This window comes from Rhipicephalus microplus, chromosome 7 (genome assembly GCF_043290135.1).
Source record: "Rhipicephalus microplus isolate Deutch F79 chromosome 7, USDA_Rmic, whole genome shotgun sequence".
Lineage (NCBI taxonomy): Eukaryota > Metazoa > Arthropoda > Arachnida > Ixodida > Ixodidae > Rhipicephalus > Rhipicephalus microplus.
In genome coordinates, this window is record NC_134706.1 from 133,413,623 (window position 1) to 133,432,334 (window position 18,712).

An 18,712-nucleotide genomic window follows, 5' to 3' on the forward strand; every position below is an offset into this window, starting at 1 on the left:
CGGCACACTGTCCATATTTTATTTTTCCAATATTTATTTTTGTCCTTTCTCTCTAATTTTCTGCCACCAATACTCTAACCGTCTCTTACTTATTTCAATCGCGGGTGTGTTCAGCTTTCCATTGTTGTCCCTAAAACCCAAGGCTTCCTGTAGGCTCGTGCCCAAACGTACACCTGGGTGGATATCTCCACATTCAATCAGAACATGCTCCGCCGTTTCCTTATCTTTCCCGCAGCATGTGCATTGTTCTTCTTCTTTACTGAATCTTGCTTTATAACTACGCGTTCTAAGGCAACCCGATCTCGCTTCAAACAGTAAAGCGCTTCCCCTTGAATTATCGTAAAATGCCTCCCTCCTTATTTCATTTTTGCCCTTTCGGTAGTTACTCAAAGCCGGTTTTTTCTCCATAGCTGCCATCCATTCTCTCGTTTTGCGCCTCGGCGCTCCGCCAGGAGCGCTCGCATCCCATAATAGCTCGGGGGACGGCGCTGAGGGACCGACCGCTCGGGCACAAAGTTATAGAGGAGGCTATGACCTGGCGCAGTGCATTGGGGGGGGGGGGGGGAGGGTTTATCCGCTCGCCTTTGTAAACAGTCGTATGGATGATGATGGGTTGATGAGTTATGTGTGACTCTGAGACAAAGCGCCTTCGGCGCCGCGTTTCCTTCCTATCTGACAACGCCATCATTTTTATTTGTAACATATCAGTGGTTTGCGCGACTTCCGGTACTTTTGACGCGAGATTGTACGTTGTGTAAACAATCGCCATAGCAACTGCACTGTTTTTGTGTATTGTGTTTGTAGCTCTTGCAGTTCGGAGCTGAAAATGTGCCAGCCGTCTGCGTGACCTCTTGCTGACAAGAGCTAGCGCAGCGCTACGTATTGGAACTGCCAGCTAGTGCCCATGAAGACTGCAGGGATGCTGAAAGCCGTAATTCTAATCGGAGGGCCTCAAAAGGGCACGCGTTTTCGACCGCTCTCTTTCGACATCCCGAAACCACTATTCCCGGTCGCAGGCCGCCCGATGATGCAACATTTGGTCGAGGCATGCTGTGGTCTGCCAGGCGTGCGTGAGGTTTTGCTCATCGGCTTCTACCCAGCCGACGATGCAGACTTGACGAGGTTTGTGAAAAGTGCCAGCCGCGAGTACGGCTTGCCAGTGCGCTACCTCCAGGAGTACGCGGCACTGGGCACGGCTGGCGGCATTCACCACTTCCGCGACCAGATTCGCAGGGGCGATCCAGAGGCCTTTCTGCTTATCCACGGTGACGTATGTGGTCATTTCCCGTTGTCAGAAATGTTGGAATTCCACCGGTCGCTGCCCGCAAGCAACCTGGTCACCGTGCTGGCCACCGAGGCAACGCGCCAACAATCGCTGAGCTACGGCTGCATAGTCGAAGACAAGGCGACGCATCAGGTGCTGCACTACGTCGAGAAGCCTTCCACATTCGTAAGCGCCGTAATAAACTGTGGCGTCTACCTGTGCAGCCCGGACGTGTTTCAGAGGACTGGGGCAGCGCTGCGCGACCGACACGCTCGAGAGGGCGACAGTCTTGACGCGCTCAGCTTGGAGCGCGACGTGCTGGCGCCGCTGGCTGCCGCCGGCCGACAGCTGCACGTCTTTCAGACGAATCGCTGGTGGAGTCAGCTCAAAACGGCCGGATCAGCCATCTACGCCAACAGGCACTACCTCGAGCTCTACCGCCTGGAGCACCCGGAACGTCTAGCGCCGCCGCGGCCCGACGGGCCCACAATATTGGGCGACGTGTTCGTGCACCCGTCAGCGTGCGTGGACCCCAGCGCCACACTCGGGCCGAACGTGTCCGTCGGACCCGGGGCGCGCATCGGAGCCGGTGTGCGCATCCGCGAATCGTTGGTACTCGCCAACGCCACTGTCTGCGACCACGCGCTTGTCCTTCATTCCATTGTGGGCCTCGACAGTTCGGTCGGCGCCTGGAGCCGCGTAGAAGGAACACCCTGTGACCCCAACCCGGACCGGCCCTTTGCCAAAATGGAGAATGTGCCGCTGTTCAATGCCGATGGTCGCCTGAATCCTTCGATCACAGTGCTGGGCTGCCATGTCAGTGTGCCTGCAGAGGTCATTGTGCTCAATTCCATCGTACTACCTCACAAGGACCTAGCTCAAAGCTACAAAAATGAGATAATCCTTTAAGGGTGAGCCTATAGCCTGGAGGCACTATAGATGAAAGCTAGCTTGTGAAAAGGAAAACATTTTTATGGTTTGCTATAAACTGTGTTTGTGGCATTTGGGAATTAAACATGAACGACTTAGGATAAATGGCACACTGTGGTTTGTTGTCGGAGGGAACACAGGCGTACGTGGACACCAATGTGAGGGGCGGAGCAATCACACATGTTCTCTGTGGGCATGGCTGACAGTATGATTCATTTTTCTGGTGTACAAACTTCCTAAGAATGCCAAGCCATTTTTTGCTAATACAGGGTATGCATCACTGTTTTGACACCTGGTTAGAGATAAAGAATAAAGTTCTTTACTTAGAAGGTAGCTTTGGAGAGGTGCCCTTGGTCCGGGATCTCTTGAGCTCGGGCAAGTTTGAATTTATACCAGGTGTTGCACAGAAACAACTTCAAATCGTTTCTTATATAAACTGTCTGCCCATCTATCGGGAAATGTTACACCACTAGCTGCTCACCTGTTCGCTGATTTCGTGTAATCTTGCCATCGTATTCAGACTACTCTCGTAAATTGCAGTGAATGATGTACACATTTTTCAACATTTGGTCTTGCTGATGACCTCGTTTTTATATTTTATAAGGAGGTCGTGGTCTTGCTATTGCTTTACAATGATACGGTGTAAATTTCAGCTGAGAGACGCCATAGTGGAAGGCTCCGTAAATGTTGCCCATCCGGTGTTCAGTGAACATGCGCTGATGTCACACGCTGCACAGGCCTCTACCATTTCGCCTCTATCGAAATGTGACCCCCACAGCCAGAATTGAACCCATAACCATCAGGTCTGCAGCCAAGCACCATAACGACTACCCCGCCACGGTGGACAACACTGTGTATGTTTGGAAACTCGCAAGAAGATGAGAAAAAAATGTTGTATTGAGGAAGAGGTCAGAACTTTTACAAAAAAGAAACTGAAACAAGAAGATATTGTGAACAAATTAGCAGCTACATCAAACTCACATGCAAGAGGGGCAGAGGCAACTTTAGTGACCTGACATGCATCATAAAGACAAACAGCCTCAGAAACACTGTCAACACCAAGCAGCAAGAGATAGTGGACATTGATTTGAAGATTCAGGAAAAGCAGCAAGGAGTGACGTATTAAACTACTCCTTAATTTTACCTATCTTATCTTGCATGTTGTGTCATACTGAAAAAAGTTTGGATTTTGTGCCGTACTGAAAGCAATTATCTATGTAACTTTTAGAAACTATAACTGAAAGTTGTCTAGAAAGAAAGTTTCATAGGAGCCATGTTTCCGGTGATTTCTCTAGCGTTGTTACCCTTTTTCGGTGAATTCTAGTTGTTTCAAGTCTCTGTTCTCCCGTCGAGAAAGGTCAACTGAGTTTGTCACAGACAATGCGATCCTTGAAAATTCACACACATAGACTTAAAAGTCCTTGAAAACCCTTGAGTTTTCGTTATGTAAACGAGCGGGAACCCAGTTTAACAAAAGAACCTAACAATTACTCATAATCAGTCCGCAATACCCCTGAAGCAAGCTCGTATACAGCACTTGCTAGTGCCTTCTAAATATTTTGTAACAGCAGGATTAAGTATTGCAATGACTATAGTCTCAAGGTGGTCAACAACTATTGAATAAATGTGATGTCTAAACATTATTCGATTTTAATTAGTTAAGATCTTCATAGATATTATCATGCAGACAGTGGGTTGATGACTCTCGCCAAGGTGATACTGTAGTTTTATGCAAAAAATGGCTTTCTCTTGTGTTATGTAAGTTTTTGTTCCATATAGTTTCTCTTGAGGCAAGACCTCGAACTGGGAAAGAGAGGAGCCATTTTCTAACTATACGAAAAAAACTTTATAGCCACGCGAAAAAAACAGATTCAAGTTATAGACACGTTATAACTACCACAACTACCACAATCGGCGATGCCTGAACGATGAAGTTCTGTGTACCGTTTAAGGAAAAAAAGATCAATATCACCAGTTGTAATGCTTGCGTTGGCCAGGAGGGAGCAGTCAGTGCGGCGACGTTGAGTAGGTGGCACAAGCGCTCGTGGGGCACACGAGGAGGCAGGCAGGCTGAGATGTCGTGGTTTGAGGGTCCCAGGCAGGCACGGTAGGCCGGCGATCTCGTTGTCCACGTACGTCGGCCACGAGAAGGTTGCAGCCTCTTGGTCAAAACGGGCAAAGCTGGTTGCAGCAGGAACTGCGAGCGACTGGTTATAGAGACCCTTCCACGCTGTCGGGCCCTTCGTACTCGCCCCCGAAACGCGACTGTACGGACCCTGGCACCAGTGTCGTGTCGCTCTGGCTTCTCCGGGTCTCACTTCCTCATGTTCTAGCCTGTAGTCCTCTTCTCTGTCTCCATACCAGCTTCTCACTGGGTTTTGCCCGATTTCTCACGTCCGCTCACCACATGCCGTGCCCCGCCAAAGTCGTCTTTCTTTTCGTTGTGCACATGTCCATTGTGTGGTGTCGCTGTCGTGTTACACCGCTGCTTTTACACTACCTGTCACAATGAACAAGCTGATTAAGGCCCAGGACTTCATTTCTTAAACTCTAGCCGTCCATAGGGCCCGCCCGAGGGTGGTCAGGTTTATCCTCACCGTTCCCGAGTGGGCTTAGCAAGGTGACATTAAGTTAACTCACGTTTATTGTGGACCTAATGAAGCTATTTCAATCACTCACCTGCGACACCACCACAGCACTGCTCTGAGAACACCGCACTGTTGCATTACTTTCATCACATTTTGTGATCAATATTGCCCCAATATTCTCATATGTACATGGGCTGCATGTATCTGCTCAATTTGGTTATAAAAATTAGAAAAGTTGTCCCTCACTGTTTCGGCGTATTGTCCTTTGAGCTTTATTCGGTGTTGCTGGTTATTCGAAAGCTTCAAAAGAATATTTAGTATTTGAAATATGAACTATTGGATTTGAGAATTGAGTGGAATAGAGCACTGTTCAATTCCTTAAGCATATCTTTCCTTAATATTTTGCGCCCCTAATATTTATCATATCTGTTTCAGACAGCCATGTTACAGTAAGTTTAACATTTGCTGTAAAATGAACGCCAGGCCTGTGGGGAAAGCACAGTTGCATTGAAAACTGAAAGAGCGGTCTTTTAATTGGGGCCTGTTTTAAACTTTTCTGGGAAAACTAGCTGAAATACACTTGCCAGGTACCCGGACATCATAAACCATAACTTTTTTTAAGTTGGGAAGCACCCACTATACCATTATTAACCATCCTGCAGAAAAGTGAGGTACCCGCTACATGTTTGTAAAGTATTAAGCGCACATGCAGTAACTGATGACAATGAAGAATTATGACCGAACCCTCTGTAATGGGCAGGAAGGTTTATACAACTCACTAGTTATGTAATTCGCATTGTATGGCGCACAGTGATTTTATACTCTCCTAGAACTATTACATGCACTAATGTGAGAAAGAGAGAACTTGGTTGAGGTCCTGAGGAAACGGATCATGAAGTCTTTATGCTCGCACTATGTGATGAACAGTCATTTTACACTCTCCTATATACCACTCGATATTACATATGTTAATGTGAAAGAGAGAACGAACTTGATTGACCTTCTGAGGAAACAGATCATGGTGGCCTCATAAACTTCCTTGGAAACTAGTACAAGTAAGCTTACGAGGTACCCATTACCCTATAAATCACCATAACTTTTGTGGAATAATGAAGGAAGGATACACGTGCCCTCATTCCGCCGTGTGTCTGCTCTCTCTACCCTCACCTTACTAGGGCAGAGGGGGTTGTGCTTAGAAGGCTTTGGGCAGGGGTGGCCCTTACACCGACTGTTATATTGTCATAGAACTGGTCACGTTTACGAGTTGGTGATACGTTTCCGTATTGTCCCCCTCCAGGGGTGCAAGCAGATGCATACCACCTTTTGTCCAGCGATGCAAGCAGATACATACCACTTTTTATGGACGTGTAAAGGGTTGCAGCCAGAACGCTTCCGTCACCTCGCTCAAGTTGGTCTTCGCTATAGCGATACACAGTTACAACCGCTGGATACATGAAAACAGATTCCACAAGACACTACTTCACTTCATACTCAACACTGGCCTAGCAGCACACATTTAGCAAAATATTATACCTTAAAAGCAAGTCTTTGTCGCATTAAAAAAAAGAAGGCTTCAAAATATAATTATTCGTCATTCTGGAAGAAGAGTGGAGCCTTTGACACACCTGAAAAGTATTATGCGCAATATGTAGATGATGTGGCCGATGACGCTGGATTATAGCTGAGCCTTTTGTTATAGGTTGGAAGCATTCAAAGACTCATTAGTTGCACAACTTGCATTATGTGATGCGTGTTTGTTAACTTACTCATTTACCACGCTGCATTACTTACGTATGTTAACCTGGTTCGTTCTCAATATGAAGTCTTTGTAGGGTCTTTTGCAATGGAGTTTCAAACACCAGCATGGATTCATGGTAGAATTAAGCGCTGCCATGGAGAGCCTGCAGGTTCCAACGCCGTTCTATCTTGTGTATATTTTCATCTTTTGTTTTCTCTATTTTTTTACGCAGTGGCATTTCAGTGGCGGTGGACAACAATGGCACTGAAGATGGCCATTGTTGTGATTTCATAATATCTTTCACTCTAAAAGTCCAAGTAGAAGCAGTACACGCTGTAGACTGATAGCAGCGATAAGATTGGACGTATGTCGATAATTTGATGATTGGTACATTGTGCCCTATGGTGTAAGACTGGTATCAAACCTACCAGAGTTATCGCTGGTGCTTGCATAGGCTCACATAAGCTTTGCTAGGGACATCTTTTGTGTAGTCTTAATGAAACAATGTGAAACAATTATGAAGCTTCCCAAACATTGCTGTGCGGCCTGCCTTGAGTGGTGCTGGCAGCTTTTGTGGGAGACACCTCGTCGCACCAAACTAAAAAAGTCTGCGTGCATAGCAGTATCATTATTTTAATTTATAGAACTACAAAAACTATTGGAATGAGCAGTTCACCAAAGGCTGTAAAGAAGTAAAATGGAAGAATGGAGTTTTACCAATTTAGTATTACGACTGTTCTAACAGGTGCATTTAGTCTAGTTTTGTTGATTCTCGGAACATGATCACAAATGCACATTTCTAACCAACTTTTTTGTACTTGTAGTGCATTAAACCTATTGATGGTGTTTTATAAACATATTTATAAAGCAAGATATTTACGTGGGATGCTGCTTTACACCCTTGAAAATCTTTAAAACTTGCCCGAGTTATGAATGACTGGCATACGTATTTGCACTAGTTATGGAAAACTTTCGTTACCTCGAATGTATTTTATTCATCAAAAGCCTTCAATGATCTCTCTGAGTTATAACCTCTATATAAAACTGAAAGAGGCTCAGGAAACCAGTACAATGCGCATGTAAAAAGTGTAAAAAAGTAACAAAAACAAGATAATAATGCAAAGAATGCACTAAGCATTTTATTTATTTTGTAAGGAAGATGGTGGACATGTAACTCGTGCAAAAGAAAAGAAAAAGATGACTGTGATTGTTGGCCTGCATCTAGTTAGCCCTTTTCGTGAACCAGTGCTTCTTTCTCTCAACTCCTGTCTGTTAAACACCCTTGATTGAACTGGAGGTGCGAAGTACATCTGGTCCTCAGTATACAACTGATGCAATTGTGCAGCCGGACACTACCACAACCTTTCGTGATGACTTGCGATCACGCGTAAGCCCACGATTGTTATCTCTACGCCAAAGTGACTGAAAGGATAAAGGGGTCTTGTCTGTGGAGTACCTATGTGTTGGCACAGCAACCATTCTTTCATCTATATCAGTTCATTTATAAATAAATACATGTTATTGTAAGAGTTTGTATGTCAATTTGGACTGCCTGATTGGTTTCATCCTCAGTGCAACTAGACAGTGAAATAAAAAGCAGTACCTGGATAAGCCAAGTGCTATAAATCTTCATAATTGAGAGCATGGCTTTTTTAACAGTGCAAACCTCCTTACGCTTCCATTTCATGAGTTCAGTCTTTGATATAGCCGCTTGTGCAGTTGTTGGTGCTTGTACTCAATGTCATGCCTTCTCTACGACTTGCGTTGCGATGTTGATACACCTAAAAACTAGTGAAAATGTCTCTAGACAGCAGGTTGCTGAGTTCAGAATTCAAAATCCATTTTGTTCTCTCCTTGCCCACTTAGAGGCTGGCCCCTGAAGCAATGTGGATCGGTGACCGAAGCTGGAACGCAGCTGGGTACTGCTGCTTGACTCAGTGTGAACAAGTACTGCAATGAGGACAGCATCGGCCTTTCTAGACTGTTTCTGAAGGTGCTAAGTATACATTGATTTCTCATCCTGCTTGTCAAGAAACTGTTGTGGAACATAACCTTTGCTAACATTTGAAAATGTAAAATGAACCCATGAATTGCTAGAGCAAACCTGCTCCTACGGAGACTTCATATTTGCTTTGAATAAAAAAATGCAAATACATTTTGCTGCATTAGGTGTTTTCGCTTTCACTTATCCTAAAGCAGACAAAATCTGTCCTGTTAAGTCATCTGCAAGCACAGTTACACCACAGTACTGTCTGTCATCAGAGGTGAAAGCAAAGTCGGACCCAGCTCAACTTTTCGAGTGCTCGGTGTACTCCCCACTATGCAATGACTTCAATTTCTAGCACATTCATAATCCTAGAGTGATAATCCTTGAATCCTTGAAAGTCAGTCAAGGTACGAGCGAAAATTAAACCATTCACTGCAAAGCACCAGTCCTATACTTCACTATTTAAAGGGACAAAAAAAGATAAATCTAGTTGGTGGTTCACTAAGTATTACGGCTAGGTGGCGTCAGCCGCCGCCCGATCTAAAGGGTACAGCCACATCCATCCATGCAACGGTGCTGGAATGTAATGTCGCGTCCCTAAACGCCAGTTGCCCTAGTGCTTTGAAAAACTCTGCGCCATCTTCCTCAAGCCCTTTACAGAACATTATCAAGTGTTCGGCAGTTTCCTCGTCCTCTCCACACGCACTGCATACCATGTCTACCCGTATCAGGCCCGATAAGTCTCGGTTCACAACACGTCCTGGCCTCAAGCCGTAGAGAACTACCTCGAGAATTATCATAGATTTTTTCCATGGCAATTTTCTGCTTAAAAGTTCGATAGATCTCTAGAGCAGACTTCTAAATCACACCTATTTTCCACTTGTCGGTCTCCGTTTCTTTCAACTTCCTTCTTAACTGATAGTTCTTGGTTTGGCCCCCTGCTGTTTTTTAAGTATTACGCGTCAATTTTATGGCTGGTTTCATCCATCTTGTATCGACATTCCTCATGTACCAATAAGCGAAAACCTTCCTACGAAATAGCTGAAACCCTTCCTCGTCCAACGCTCCTCCCCTATTTTTCTCAATCGCTTCTCAAGTTTGATCTTGCTGTCAAAGCTTCCCTGCCCGCGAATATGATATGTCCATCCCATGTCACCTTGTATTCCCTGATTTACTGTATTAAAGCAAGCCTACCTATTCCACGTTGCTTAATTTCTAATCTTGTTTAAACCTCTGCTCTCATGCACAAGACCGCATGGCCGAACGTAACCACAACCCCTTTCCAAATTCCTCTCACAACATCACACCTATTGTAATTCCACAGTGCCCTATTTTTCATCACTGCTGCATTCCTGTTACCTCTAGTTGTTACGTATCTTTCGTGTTCCCTTGGGTACTTGGCCCCATTGCTTATACATATGCCGAGATATTTGTATTTATCCATTATCTCTAGCTTGACCTCCAGTTCAATACCTTCATTATCGTTAAAAATCATGACTGCTGATTTTTCATTACTGAATCTCAAATCTAACCTATCACGCTCATTACCGCAGATGTCTATCAATGCTTGCAAATCTTCCTTGTTGTCAGCCATTAGCACAATATCAATCTGTATTATTATCGTAACGTGTGTACAACATATTAAAATTCATAGCATTGCTCTAATTTAAGAATACACTTTTTTGTTTATTTAAATAATTATATGCTTTAGATCAAGCACAACAATTTCCTTGGTCATCGGTAATCTTTATATTATGAAATCTCCATTATTCTAGAACTGTGCAATAATTTATAAAACCACTCAATTCTTGGCCAATCCCCCACAGTGTGTATGCACCATGGGCATTAGGGAAACAATAACAAAAAGAAGACCTGCGTACATCAATGCTGGTAGTGCCTGTTCAATGAGTTTTCCTTGTTTAATGAAAGAGAGGCTGAAGCCAAGTCCACTCCGTTCTAATTTGGCCTCGATATCCTGTTTGTGCACCATGAATAACAAGGGTGAAAGAGGACACCCCGGCCTAAGCCCCCTTTTATCTTTGTGGGCTTGTATACCAGTTTTTCCTACTATATAACTGCCTTGTTACTTTTATAGATATACTTTAAAAGATTAGTGACTCCATCTTCTACACCTAGTGTGTCCAGTATTCCCCACAATTCTCTTGCACCACGCTATTGTACGCTCCCCTGATATTCAAAAATGCTAGCCACAGGGGTTTGTGTTCCTTTTCTGCTATTTCGATGCACTGCATCAGTGAGAACAGATTGCATGCCTTCCAACCTCCTGTGTTTTTCGAAACCCATTCTGCAGTTCCCCCAGCACCCCCTCATCCTCTATCCATGCCTGCAGTCTTTCCTTTATAATCTGCTTCGCCAGCCTGTAGACCACTGATGTCACTGTTATAGGACGGTAGTTGTTTATGTCATCTTTGTCCCCCTTTCCTTTATAGATCATGCTCAACCTGCTAAGTTTACATCCATTGGGGACTTCACCACCGATTATTGTTTTGCTCACTGCCTCTCTTGAAGTCTGCTTAGACTTGGAACCCATGCCTTTATCAGCATAATTGGGATGATGCCATCAGGGCCTGTTGGTGTACTATTATAAGAACCCGCTTTTCAGCCTTTTCCCACTCTCGTGAAAATGGAGCCACTGCGCGAATTGATCCATCCTTGTCTATTAAGGCGCATAAGGCACTTCTTTGTTGAAATTTTCTGTCAGCCTTGTTCATATATATTCAATAGTGTCGTCCCCTTCTAGCCTAACACCTTGAGCTGTAGTTATAAACCTCTGCTCTAGACTTGTCTCATTTCTTAGGGATTTTAGATGGTTCCAAAACTTTGCAGCTGCCTTTCTATCCTATTTATGTACTTCTGCCAGCCACTGAGCCCCCTTTCTTCTGATATTTTCATTGATCAGAAGGGATGCTTCCCTTCTACAGCTTAGAAAGACATCCCATTTTCTTTCAACATCATATCAGTCGGTTCACTCTGCTGCTTATGGTGAATTCCATTGAGAGAACAGGAGTAGAGGTACCCTAGTAGAGGGGCAGGGCACTGAGGAGTGGGGGGCAGAGCACCGAGAGCAGGGCCCATCAGCCTGCCACTGGAATGCGCCGCGCTACCGGAGACCGGTGAGAAGGCGACGAGTAGGGAGACCATTTGACTGAAACATTCCAAGCCCCGGCATATGTCTGTGTTCCCTAGAGCCTTCCTGACGTTTTCCTATCGCTCTCTTAACTTCCTCATCCCACCAACTCTTGGGTTTGTATCTACTTTTCCGGGTTGACTTGTCACGTGCCTTAGCAACTCTAACTCAAGCAGTGTAATTAGATTCGTGTTCGTCCACACTGTTTTATTATTCTCAGTGATTCAGGTCGCGGGCAGCGGCTGCATTTCCGATGGAGGCGGAAATGTTATAGGCCCGTGTGCTCAAATTTGGGTGCATTTTAAAGAACCCCAGGTGGTCGAAATTTCCGGAGTCCTCCACTACGGCGTCTCTCAACATCATATGGTGGTTTTGGGACGTTGAACCCTACATATATCCTTAGTGATTACTTTCTCAATTTATTTAGTAAATACATATTTCTATTTGCCTTTCTGAATGAATATTTCCCTGTAGTTGCTCATCTTGTCTCCTTCCCACTTTCATTCCTCTACCAAAACTTAGCGTGATACGTTTGTGATCACTACCCAGACTTCTGGAGCCACATTCATATATGTGCATTCCCCTGGGCCTATCATACAGCCTGTGTGACATCAGTGCATAATCTATCGTCGACTGCAGCCGTTTACCTCCCACGTTATCTGCCCTTCACACTACTGCACAACAAACTGCCACCAGCGGCGACACACGACTACCACCATGCGCTGCGGACGGAAGCGCTTCTCATCAATGCCGTCACTACGCCTTGTGGTCATCTACTGTGGCCGTGCCGCAGGAAACTTGGTTACTTAGCATGCGCAATATTGCTCCTAAAAATGCTAGCCTCGCTTCGTAAAACATAAGAATATGTTAATTGCTGCGCCCTTTTGGCGAAACTGTGACTAGCCTCGCTTCGTAAAACATAAGAATATGTTAATTGCTGCGCCCTTTTGGCGAAACTGTGACTATTTCTGTCCCCCGGGATAGCCGTGATCGTATAGTGTGACTATTTCTCCGTGGTTCCCCCTCATACACCTTCCCACGTATTCGCGACGGCGCATACTACATCATAGACGACTTTAGCACGTCGCTAAGGGTAAATATCAAATATGACACCAACACTTTCAACAGCAGCTCGCTACTTCAGCGGCACTGTGACCGCCAACTTACTTGCAAGTTCTGATTTTCGATTTCATTGTAGGGGGATAGCGCGAACGCAGTCCCCCACTACCAAAAATTGCATGCCCCATCTGCCCCAGTTTGGGGTAGTGGCAGAAGTCAGCACGAGCGCAGTGCAATGCCCGCGCCTCTTTCTGGGGACACCGCCTAGATGATCACGGTAATCCCGGCACCAGGTAAGTATGCCTTAAAACGGTTGTGCTTGGTGATCCCATCCATTCGGACGCGCCTAACATATCCAGTGACGCAGGGCTTCATTTGACAAAGTTTGCAATAATTGTATTTTCACTCTTCTTGAACTGAAGTGTTTTCTTTAGATATATGTATTTGACACATTTTCTTTAACTAATCGAGTTGTGTTTTCTTCAAATAAAGTTTAAAAATTTCAAAAAGTTGTGCGATTCAGTTGTGTTTTAGCAAGTTGAACGTCAAGTTTCATTTTGCTGACTGGTGGTGGCGCAACATGCTACTTCTCTTAGAGTTATTGCTAACGGTAGATTCATAGATATATCTCGGTGTGTTGTGTAGCACTGGTGTAGGCATTTTTTTGTGTGTGTGGTGCGTTAGCGTGCCGAATACGCTGATTATGTAACTCGTGTGTTTATGTAAGAAACGGCTGTCTGCAATACGAAAAGATTGCTTCAGAGAGATTAAACGGAGCGTCATCGTGGACGTCGGGCACGGTAGCTACGTGTGTGTGCCATCTCGTCACTGTGCCAAATGAATGCTTGTGGTTCTCTAGCAACGAAGAACAATTAATCATGAAAGTGACACATTATCGGCTGTTCTTTGATCAGCAACGTGCGTATGACGACGCTGTTCCATCGGCAAAGTTGTGCATCCATCATACGTTGAGTAGTTTCTGAATATTAGGTTTGCCCAGTGCCTTGCTACTTCAATTGTATAGATACAAGCATAAAAAGAGAACGAATTCTTAACCCAGATCCTACCCTCACATCTGCATGATGTACTTTTATTGTTATGTATTTTTGTCCTTTGGCGGTCGCGAAGTGAAGTCGCCAAATTCTCGCTAGGGCGTGAACTGCTGAAACTCAATGAAGCTGTTTCTTTCTTTCTTTATTTGTTTCTCTCTGTGCAAGTACAGAAAATGAATCTATGAATCAATCCTTCTGATTTTCGTCTACCATGTATAAGCACAGAGTTTCCTAAAATCTGTATAACAATTGCCTTTTACAGTTTTATCTATCTTGGACATGTGCATGCAGCCTTTCATTACTTGTTGTCCCTATAACCCAAAGCTTATTCTGTAGACTCATGCACAAAGGTGTACCGGCATGGATACGAGTATCTCCGCATTTAATCAGAATGTGCTGCGCAGTTTCCTTAGCTTCCCCACAGCACGTGCATTGTTCTTTGTTACTGAATCTCGCTTAATAACTACACATTCCGAGGCAACCCGACTTCGGTTCACGCAATTAAGCGCTCCCCCTTGAATAATCATAAAACGCCTCGGACCTTACATGGTTCTTACCCTTTCAGTACTTAACTCAGTGCCATTTTTCTTTCTTTATTGCTACTGTCCAAAATATAAATTCTCTCCACCTATCAGGCTTTCTTCTTAACGCTCCTCGTTGCCATATCACTACACTGGCAGCCATATAGTACTTAATTGTTGGTGTGTCTCCGGTAGTTTTTCCCATATCGCAAGCCAACGCATCAGCTGTTTTGCTGAATTACGTCACATGCAGCCCTTTTACTCTACCTTCCCACTTTGTATGCAGTGCTAGCAGTTCCTTCTGTATTGAACAGAGGGTGCTGTCGTATCTAACCAAATTAAGTTGTCGTATAAGCTACCTTTAGATGATCTTGTAGCACATACAGAGACTCCATAACCAAGCAAAGGGCACTAATGACCACCACCCGTTCACTGAGACCGACATGTAATTATAATGTAAGGATTTAATGTCCCAAAATTATCTTATATTCATCTGGACAGAGCATTAGGTCTAATGAACAGAAATACATAGCTTGGGATAGCTGGCACGAAAGTGATCTTGTTATCTTGCAAGAAAGCCTTAATTTGACCCGACACAGGTTGATCAATCACTGCAAGAGGTCACAGAAGGTTCTGCATTTGCTAAAACTGCACTTTGACTCTGCCATGTTGAAGTCTCAAAGAAGCCCTTTCTTATGCTGGAGTCTTCTTCAGTAGCATAGCCAGGTGGGAGGTTTAACATCCTCAAAACTTTTCTAATTTCGCATAAGTACATTATATACACACACATACAAAAGACACATACATGAACATAATGCGTGACCATGACCAGCCTACCCCCCAAATATGAATTAATAAATGTTTCAGGCTTGTTACTGGATCCTAGCGAGTCTTCGCACTGGCAAACCTTGATGCAGTCTACCAGGGTCTTGCTATCCTGACCGGTTCATGGTATAACTGATAAACACAGTGTCCAGGAAATCAGGCTGTGGAATGACATAGCTTGTTACATGCTGGCCTAACCAGACAGCAGCACAGCCAAGCTGCCGTTGAACTGTAATGTCAGGTTGGAGTGCCTGCATCAGAGCACAGGCAGCTGCTCACCAGTATGAGCATTTGCTGCTGCCAGGCTGACTGTGCATGGAGAGAATCTGCCACCATTGCAATCGAAATTGGGAAGTCCATTAATGAAGTATTCGTTTCAGCATGAAACATGCAGTGTTTAGAATAAAAGTGTGCAGAAGGGAGAGCGAGGCCAAGCACATTTTCTCTCCCTTGCAACTGACACCTTTGCTGTTGCATATTTGTAAGTAGATAATTAAGCTGTGAGATCTTCAAGATTAGCCCAATAAGCCACGAATGTCCTTTAGATATCCATAGAGTGTAAGCTGTATCAGTTGGACTCATGGTTTAATTACTAGGACTAAGAGCTTACTAGGAACAGCTCTGTGGTGGAGATGGGATGCTATGACACTGGAGACATGAGAGGAGGGGATACAAGGAGCTGTGGTGCATGTGTTGTCTGGTTCCCTTTTCAGTGTGTTTTGTAGATTCACAGGCCACGTGGTCAGATGGAATGGAGGAGCCTCATGAGCGAGGGAAGGGGGTCATGCGACGTTGGGCAGCGGGGAGGAGGTGTAACATAAAGGGGAAGTGAATAAAGAAAAACATAAAACAAGATATACACACACACTTTCTAAAGTATTTGCCTAAGACGACTCATGGCAAAAGCCATTCTTTTCCCGGCTAAGCGTGGCACTAAGGTGTTTTCTTTGTACAGTGAGATCTGTTTTAAAGATTGGCTTGCTGGTTTGTCAGTTTCAAGCCTCGTTACAAGGAGTTTCACGCATAAATGATGTGGCACCAAACAATATCAGAGGATCAGAATAATGTGCACTTTGCTTGCACTTTGACATAATGGCTTTCTTTACTGCATGCCTTATTGTAAGATAATCACCCAAGCATGACAAAGTACACATACATTAACTTGCTGCAAACTCTTTTAGCCAGTGGCTATGCGGTTATGGTGCCTGACTGCCGAGGTGAAAGACGCAGGCTCGATCACAGCCATGGCAGTGTGATTTTGATGGAGGCAGAGTGCTACAGGTCTCTTGACACGCTGCGATCGAACGTTAAAGAACTCCGGCTAGTTGGAATTATCCAGAATCCTCTACTACAGCATCTCTCATAGCTCGAGTGCTCTGGGGCGTTCAACCTCGTAGACCGCTTTCAGGCAGTGACAGTGAGAAGGTTCTTCCACAGCTGCAACCTTCCTTGAAAGTACAGAAAAAAAAACACTATAAAAGATTTTATGACCCAATGACCTATGGAAGGATACCACAAATCCTGCTTTTATTACTAGTGTTATGGCATGCAACCTTTAAGACTAAGTTGTCAGATAGTAAACTGAGACACGAGCATATCAATACAAAGACATCTGACTGTACAGCCCTTGTTGCAACTAAGAATGCTGCAACAATAAGAACCTTGGTCAGTTTATGTACATCTAGACCAATGGCGGATCCAGAGGAGGGGGTGGTGGGGGCAATCGCCTTTCCCAAAATGTCTGTCAGCACCCACCACCCTGCTTGTCGTCCACCTCCAATCACCAATCAGCATTAATGAGCGAAACACTGTGAGCACAGATTAACAGTATCTATGGTTGAAAGCATGTTTCTGCTCAAAAAAAAAAAAAAAAAGTCATGACGACGCCCCCCTCTCCGTTGTTAATTCAGGCAACCACCCCCCCTAGAATGAGTGGCTGGATTCCCCCCTGATCTAGCCTGTGTCCAAGCTGGACAGTTATCAAAATTAAGGGAGGCAAAATGTTCTGTTCTCTGTCAGCACAGCTTCTTTTCAGCACCAGAATGTAACCATGTTCTCCACTGAATGGAGTTTTTACATCCCACTATTGTGAACAATCAAACCATCTAAACACAAGGTGAGGAATACTACCTCACAAATTCCCATGACTTCCAGGCACGGTACAACTAGAAGTGGGCTACAGGCTTGCAAGCAGTGGCTTTTTTTTTTTTTTATTTCTGACATGAACTGGCCCTGCATCTATAACTAGGTCAAAGCGATTACGATAATAACCTGCTTCTCTGTCTAAATATAGAACTGCTGACCTGCCAACTATAGTTTATTAAGAAAGACATGCAAAATTTAGTATATATTATGTAGCATCATCGTACTATTAGTAGTTTAACGCGTCTTCTGATAGAGAGACAAGTTTATTTACAGAAAGGCAGAGAGGTCGGCCTGAGCGATAGCTTGCTCTAGCCTGCTACTCTACGCCGAAGGAGGGTAAGGGGAGAAAAAAGACTAATGGATGACGACGGTGAGATAGAGGGGTGAGTATATAGAATTCTTTCTAGCTGAGAAAAATATTATAGCCGCGCATATAGTCCAGTTGCTTCCGAAAAGGTTATAACTGCTCTTATGACCACAGTTGCACTGTTGGTGTCTGGCCAAGGGCCCGAAATTTAACGGTCTGATCAGGTAATGACCTACTGGGATGTCATTCAGTAGAAGAAATCAGTCTTTGTCATTCACGTGCGTATGCTGGGCAGTTACAAAATATGTGCTCAAGTGTTTCTGGCACATCACAGTGTTCACAATTAGGACCGGTGTCACTGCAACCGATGATATGTGCGTAACGTCTGGTGTACGCCACACCAACACGAATGCGGTGGATCGTACTAGCGAGTTGGCGTTTCAATTTAGGTGGCATGCGGAACCTCATTTCTTGGTCCCATTTGTGAAGTCGCCGGTGTCGCCGTTTCGGTTTGGTCTAGTGCTGAAGTGTGTAGCTGTGCATCAAGCAGTGAAGCAAGGCGTTCGTGTCCGCTCGTGAAAACGCAATGTGTGCTTCTGGGGCACTGCTTAAGGCATTTTTAGCTTCAGCGTCTGCCTCTTCATTTCCCATCACGTCGCAATGCGCGGGAATCCACTGGAAAGTGATAAGATGGCCATTTGAAGCGGGTTTGGCATCCCAGAAAATTGTGCAGGCTCGAGGTTGCTCTCTGGAAATAAATCTTATTGCCTACCGGATAGCGACAAGCTCTGCGGCAGTTGATGTGGTTTCCTGGTTCACTTTGAATTGTCGAGCGATATTCGTGTCTGGAATGACAAAGGCTGCGGTGGAGGTGTTTAGTGGCTTCTGGATGACAATTGAAGCCAATGAGGTTAATAAAGAAGAAACACACGCAAATGTAACACATCATATAATAACTTTCATAGGTGATATCACTTGAGAATATCCCAATAGCGACAAGATTCAGACTAAGATCCACTGAAGGCATGTTTTCGTGAATATCAAAAATTTCAGTTTGACATTTTGGTATTTGTAGAGGCAGGGGCGGCGCCAGGATGGTTTTACTGGGGGGGCAACCACGAAAAGTGAGTTCCTCCGGGGGGGCAAGC

General features: G+C 44.6%; 1 protein-coding gene and 1 non-coding gene across 2 annotated transcripts; one reads left to right on the plus strand and one right to left on the minus strand.

Annotated features, from left to right (window-relative positions):
• Positions 1-633: 633 nt before the first annotated feature.
• LOC119179888 (mannose-1-phosphate guanyltransferase alpha-A-like) lies at positions 634-8,685 on the plus strand. The gene is made up of 2 exons (XM_075869744.1): positions 634-2,175; positions 8,387-8,685. Exon 1 carries the CDS (start codon positions 905-907, stop codon positions 2,171-2,173), a length of 1,269 nt encoding a protein of 422 aa, XP_075725859.1. The 5' UTR covers positions 634-904; the 3' UTR covers positions 2,174-2,175; positions 8,387-8,685.
• A 4,166-nt stretch (positions 8,686-12,851) lies between these two features.
• Positions 12,852-13,015, minus strand: LOC119180452 (U1 spliceosomal RNA). The gene has a single exon (XR_005111042.2). It is a non-coding gene; the product is annotated as a U1 spliceosomal RNA (small nuclear RNA).
• Positions 13,016-18,712: the final 5,697 nt, after the last annotated feature.

What these genes read in the sequence shown, in the direction of transcription:
- LOC119179888 (XM_075869744.1), top strand. Translation starts at nt 905, where the DNA reads ATGAAGACTGCAGGGATGCTGAAAGCCGTAATTCTAATCGGAGGGCCT.